Source organism: Fukomys damarensis, unplaced genomic scaffold (assembly GCF_012274545.1).
Source record: "Fukomys damarensis isolate Sample0158 unplaced genomic scaffold, DMR_v1.0_HiC HiC_scaffold_15, whole genome shotgun sequence".
Taxonomy (NCBI): Eukaryota; Metazoa; Chordata; class Mammalia; order Rodentia; family Bathyergidae; genus Fukomys; species Fukomys damarensis.
Window position 1 is genome coordinate 19474255 of NW_022900927.1, and position 6597 is coordinate 19480851.

At 51.8% G+C, this 6597-nt stretch overlaps 1 protein-coding gene across 1 annotated transcript in view; it reads right to left on the bottom strand.

Moving 5' to 3' along the window:
* Rarg (retinoic acid receptor gamma) overlaps positions 1 to 2636 on the bottom strand; it is a 17176-nt gene extending 14540 nt beyond the window's left edge. The window contains exon 1 of the mRNA XM_033763653.1: positions 2316 to 2636. Within this exon, the coding sequence (XP_033619544.1) occupies positions 2316 to 2499 (184 nt within the window). The 5' untranslated portion in view covers positions 2500 to 2636. The remainder of the gene's footprint in view (positions 1 to 2315) is intronic.
* Between the last annotated feature and the right edge of the window lie 3961 nt (positions 2637 to 6597).

Consider the following 6597-nt stretch of genomic DNA (forward strand, 5'->3'; position numbering starts at 1 on the left):
CTCCCCCTCTCCCTCCCCCTCTCTCTCTCTCTCTCTCTCTCCCCCACCCCTTTCCCCTCCACCCCCACCTTGTTTTTTGTTTTTTGAGACAGGGTCTCATTATGCTAAGTGTAGTGCACGCCGCCGGCCTGGAACTCAAAGCGATCCTTCTGCCTCAGCCTCTTGAGTGCTGCGATTACAGAAGTGTGCCCATGCCAGCTCACCCTCTCTTATTGGATGTGAGAAAGAGGGCCATGAGAGAGGCACAGACTCAAGATGAGAATGGCATTGACATAGAATTTAAGCTTCTAATCCCTAGTCCCTCTCCATTAGATGGTCCCAACCAAAAAAGGGATATCAGGTCAGGGAAATGAGATAGCACTCTAACCTTTCAACTACTGTCACTCTCCAAGAAGTTTCCCAAACTCTAGGGTCCTTTCCTTTCCCCTGCAGACCACTAGGTGCTGCCTGCCCCGCCCCCAGGCAAGCTGTCTGGGCCCACGTCTTCCCCGCGTTCCTACCCTACCTGCCACCTCTCTGCCCAGGCTTGTCCTTCCATGCTAGCCGCACCCTCCTCAGATACCAGCCCTGGTTCTGGCTCCTCCCTGGGATTTCTCCTTTCAGCCCTACTCCTTCTGAACAGCCTCTGGAGATGGAACACAGCCTGGCCCCTTCCCCGACCTTGACCTCACTTTGAACCCTGACCTTGACCTCCTATGTGTCCAGCACACAGGAGCACAAGAACTTCCCTAGGGACTGGCCTCTCAGCATTTTCCCCAACATTATTCTCTTTCTTCTCTCCCTCTTTACTCCAGTTCCTAAAGTTGCCTCTCTCAGAACCTGGCAAAATCAAATCCCAAGAGACTGCGTGGTATGGTTCTCTGCAAGGAGTACCTTCCTGAGGGTTAGGGTGGTTCCTTTCTAGGACAGATTCTGGGGATGAAAATGAAGTAGGGGGAAGCCCTAGCTGTAAGTTTCCAAAAAGGGAGCTCTGTGCTTCCTTATTCACCTGCATGTACTCAGTAACTCCTGTTGGACTCCAGACCCCCTCAGGCCTCACCAAACACCAGACACAAGGTCAGCCCCCCTATTAAACACTCCTCACATTTCACACTGACTCTTTGTTGCACACACTGGAATTCTACATATGAGCAGAGTTCTGGGGAGACCCTATGCACACATAGCTCTTACAGTCAGGGCATACACATAGGCACACATGCACGCATGCACACACCCCCTTCTCCAGATGAGCTTACTCTTTCCAGTGGAGCTGCCAGCCCAATCTAGTCACCCCTTCCTTACATGCACAACCCTTTGAGTGCCCCATCCTAAGGCAGGGCCTCTTCTCTTCCACCTCTGTTTCTGAGATTGCCACCCTGTAAAGGATGTCTTGATCGTTTTGTCTTTTCCTCTGTCTCTGTCTCTCTCTGCCTCTGTTTGTCTCTCCCTTTCCTGCCTTTAAGTCATCTTCCTTTCTCTCCAGATGAAGGCTTCTTTTCACCAGTTATATGCTGACACCTTTACCCCACAGAGCCCCCACCCCAGGCTCTAGCTCATAGGCACCCCCATCTGCAAAGGCCTGGCCAGGAGAAACAACAATTAAGTGGGTAGAGAGGGTGCCTGCTGTCAACACTCAAAAGGTTTAACCCAAAGAGGGCAGGCCTGGGGAACAAGTAGGGATCTGCACAGCATGTGGGTGCTCTGCCAGATCTGGAGGGAGGGGAAGAGTCCACAACCACGTGGCTGGAGGAGAGGATGCTTCTGCAACATGCCCTCTACCTCTCTGGATTACGTGCGGCACAGACCCCACTTCTCTGAAACTGTTTCCATCCTCCCCAGAGCCAAGCAGGAGTCCCTTTGGATCTCACACAACTTTAGGCACTTGGTATTACATTTCTTCCTCCTTTTGCAGCTTCAGAACAATCTCGCCTCTTGATCACAGAATCAGCTGACTGGCTTCTACTTCTCATCCTGGCTCCCCCACCTCCCAACTGCATGCAGGTGGCAGCCTCAGACTGCAACAGAGCCAGCCTTGGCCACCAAGCAAAGGTGTTCCCCTTTGCTGGTTGACTGACTTAGAAAGCAGTTTTAGATCTCCCAATTTTAGGCCTGCTACTTCCCCATCCTATTTGAGCAGAACTCTCATTTGCAAACACTCCTCCTTAGTCCACGTCCAAAACCCTTCCTCAGCACCACTATTCACCACTACTCATTAGACCAAACTCCCATGCCCTGCCCACCTTCCTAACTGGGATGCCAATTTTCTATATCATCCACACTTCCCAAAGCCCTCCTGTTTTCATTTGCCCTCCTCCTCCAAGATCCCTGAGACTTACACAGAGAAGCCATCTCCTTGGGGAGGTCAGGCTGGCCCAGGCCCCGGAAGTTAGGGCTCAGCATCTCGAATGGTGGAGACCCCCTGAGTGCCCCTGGAAAGGCGAAGGGGAAGCCTGCTCCTGGGTAGCCAGATCCAGGCCCAAGGGCACCAGATGCAAAAAGTCGTTCCTTATTGGTGGCCATGGCAGCTGCGGTGTGGAAGTCCCGTGGGGTCTGCAGTGGGCGGGGGTGGTCTTCAGCCACAGCCCCCGCCCATGCCCACTGCCCCAGCCTGGGAGGCTCCGTGCCCACCCTGTCTCGCTGGCCCACTGGAACTCCAAGGGTCCTAAGGGGAAGGAGAGCAAAAAGAAATGACAGAATGGTCACTTGGATGTTCCAAGCCCCAAGGCCGTCCAGGAGAGGGGATCTATACTGCCCTAGCAGTGCGGTAGAGAGGGCAGGGCTAGGAGTCCTACAGGCTCTGAGAAACCCTCCGGACTAGAAAGGTGAATTGAGATTCCAACATGAATGATGATCTGAGGACTTCTAATGGAGAGGACTTTAGAGAAATGATCATAAGCACCACAACTGGGATAGACATCAGTTCTGCAAACTAGAAATTATGACTCCTGGGCCAGGGATTTAGTTCGTGGTGCCACGTCTTGCCTAGCAAGCACAAGGTTCTGAGTTCAATTTCTAGTACCAGAAACAAAAACAAAAAAAGAAAGAAATTATATAGTTCCTTTTTTGCAAATGAGGAAACTGAGGTTGGCTGGCTTAAGGTCACATGGCTACAAGTGGTGAAGCTAACTTCACACTGTCAGGCTAGAGGGTATAGCTCAGTCTAGATCACTTGCTTAGCACACGTAAGGCCTTGGATCTCATCCCCAGCACAAAACAGAATGTTATCACCCTGCTAGATGTTTCTGTTGTAACATCGTGGTCCTACACTCCTCTGGAGAAGAAAAGAGTAGAGTGCTTAGGAGCACAGACTCTGGAGCCAGACTACCTGTATTGCTATCCTCACCACCTACAGTTCTAGCTGTAGGACTGGTTGAGTGCATCACTCTGTGCTTCAGTTCCCCCATATACCATTTGGGAATAATGATAGGGTTCATTTCATAAGGTCGGTGTGAGTACTGAGTAATTTAGCATGTGTAGAGTGTTTAGGATAATGTAGAGCCCATTATGAATGCTAGGTCTCATATTATTTCTTTTACCTTCTCTTCCTCCATGCCTCTCTTTTAATTAGTTAGTATTTCTTCTCTTGGTCTTCCTTAACACTCCCTCTTCATTTTCCTTCCCAATTCTTTCACTGTCACCAATCACCCCTCACTCCCTAACCTCTCCTGCAGACTCTCCCTAAAATCAGGGACACTGATGGAACCAGACAGCTATGCCTCCAGAAAATGCCCCTCCTTGCCCTCAGTTTACCTTACCTCTCTAGCTCCTTTTCTCATCTCTGCTGCCTGCCTCTGAAAAGCTCTTTGGCATCCTCTCTCCCTCAACACCTCCAAGGTAGGTCTTGCTTCACACTGGGGATGGAACCTAGGGCCTTGCACATGCTAAGCAAGTGCTCTACCATTGAGCCAGCTCCCCACCCCAAGATTTTTAACCTCAACCAAGGGAAGACAAGGGACAGAAGGAAAGAGAGGAATGGGAATCCCAGGACTGAAAGGTGGACCTTCTCCTGAAGCTCTAAGCAAGGGAAAGGATGGCCTTATGAAGAACCAAGAAAATTACCCTGGCCTAGATCCCTCTGCTAGTAAGAATCATAAGAATCACGACCTATTCTGACATAAAGAAGAGCAGAGGGCTAGGGATTTGGCTCAATGGTTCCACTGCCCGCCTCATAAGCGCAAAGGCCTGAGTTCGATTCCCAGTAACAAAAACAAAAAAAAAAAAAGAAGAGAAAGAACAGAAAGGGGCCAGGGATTTAGCTCAGTGGCACCCTGCCTGCCTCACAAGCCCAAAGTCCTGAGTTCGGTCCCCCAGTACCAAAAAAAGAAGAAGAGCAGAAAAGAACCACAAGAGTGAAGCAAAGAGAGCCAATAGGGTAGGCAGGCCCAGGTGATGGGCATTTCTGTATCTTTCCATCATTATTTTTATTTTGGGGATTTTGGAGGGATTGTTTTGAGACAGGTAGTTGAGGTTGGCCTTGAACTCACTATGTAGCCCAGGCTGGCCTGGAGCTCACAGCAATCCTCCTACCTCAGCCTCCTGAGTGCTAGGATTACAGGTGTGTATCACCATGCCTGGCTTTCCATCATTATTTCCTTCTACGATCAAACCAATAACTTTAATTAAGTGTTTGTACCTCTGCTTCCCCCACCCTACCTTTTTTTTTCTTTTCTCTCATATACATTAGCCTTCAAGCCCCACGTAAATTATCATGGCGGTTATAGGAACTCATACCCCAACACTACTACCCTTCACGCAGCCCCAGTGCATGAAATAGCCCCTGCCCTTCACCAGACCGTACCCATACCCCTAGACCCTCCAACTCTGTAACAGTGTCTCCCCAGGCCCTAAAAGCCTGATTTCCAAGTTCCCAAGGTCCTTCCTCCTCCTTTTCTTCCCTTATTCCAATGAAGTGCTTAACCTGGTTAAGCCCAGGTAGAGCCAGGAGTTCGGGCCCCTGAGGCCCCTGGGCCATAGCTCAACAGGTCAGGCCACATTCCAGATGGATTAACCCCTCCAATGCCAAGGGTAAGAAGCTAGTAGAGCCTCCCCACCCTACACACATACATCTTCCCTAGACTATGCCTAGGCTGGGACTGGACCTCTCTGCTCCAGCCCTTGTCTCTCACCTATAGTTGGAAGAAGACCTGGGGAGTAGAGCCGGAAGACTTCAGCAGAGGTCCCAGAAAGGGATGCTCAGACTCCTCTAAGGAGGAAGCTGGAAATGAGCATAGGACAAGCCAGCTCTCCCTGGCCTTCAGCCTACACTGTCTCAGAGAAGGAACCTAGAGAGGAGACTTGAGTCAGTGAGGAAGGGGCCAAAGATTCCTCCTCTTTCTGAGCCTTTTCTGCCACCATGGCTGGGAAGGGAAGGGAGAGGATTCAACCCAGATTAAAGGAAGAGTACAAGGAAATGAAGATGGTATGAAGTAAAAGGAAATGCTAAACTAAGGTCCTGGATGCCTTGGTTCTCTGGGAGACTGGTGGAAAGGGAGAACTCTTCACTCCTCCCAAGATGTCACCTCAGATGGTGCGGTAGGATGGGGGGACTGGCTAAGGGAAAGGGGCTCTTACAAAGCCGCTTCTCTTAAGGTAGAGTTGAGGGGAGGCCATGAACGAAGGGGGCTGATGGAGGGGGGGCATCTCCCTGCCGCCCTGCCCGCTCCAGAGCCTGAAACAAAGCTGCTCTTGTTGGCTGCTCTCCACCCGCTGCCCCCCTCCCTCTGTATAAACACGACCACCTTTTTCCATGACCCCATCTCCAGCCTGGGTGGAGAACCCAGGCACCCTCTGCTCCAGCCTGGGCCCCCAGCCTGCTCCCTAGGAGGCAGTCATGGGCCTGGTTTTCCTGGCCCTGTGCCACTCTTGGGGGAGTGCAGACCCCTGAATCTCCACCTCTCATCCCCAGGTGCCCTCCCTCCCTCCACCTCACTGGCCCCAGGGAGGGGCAGTATCCAGGAGGCAGGCAGGCAATGCCAGTGGAATGTGTGTGGGCATCGGAGGGCATGGGCCGGGTGGGGCAGAGGGGGGAACTGGAGGTGCCAGTTAGGTGGCTTTCTGAGCCAGGGTGGGGGGGTGTGCTGGGTTGGAGGGGGTGTGCCCTGTGTTGCTGCCTACTAGGCTCTGAGCCACCCTCTGTGCGTGTGTGTGTGTGTGTGTGTGTGTGTGTGTGCGCGCGCGCGCGTGTGAGTGTGTGTGACATCTAGTTGGGTACATGCTCCCCCCACGACCCTATTTTCTCCCTACTTGCCTTAAGGATATAGGTTGTGGTCCTCCACCCAGGTCCTCAGCATGGGAGGTGACTTTAATGCTGGTGCTTCAATTTTGAGGACTAGGATTCCAGCTGCCCAGGACACAAGCCCTAAAGGGAAGCAACAGGTTCCAGCTTCTTGCCTACAGACCCCTCCTCAGGTGCCCCTTCCCAACCCACCGACACCAACTTCATATTCTTACCATTCATATTCTTACCCTTTGGCCACCTGCAGAGATTCCTTCCTACATACTGGGTCAGGCTGAGGGAACTGGGCTGTAACTGCTAAAGACAGGGAAACAGCGGTCAAAGGAACTCCAGGATGAGAACTCCTGGGTCCCTGTCCCAGTCTTCCAGCTCTTCCTTTGTTG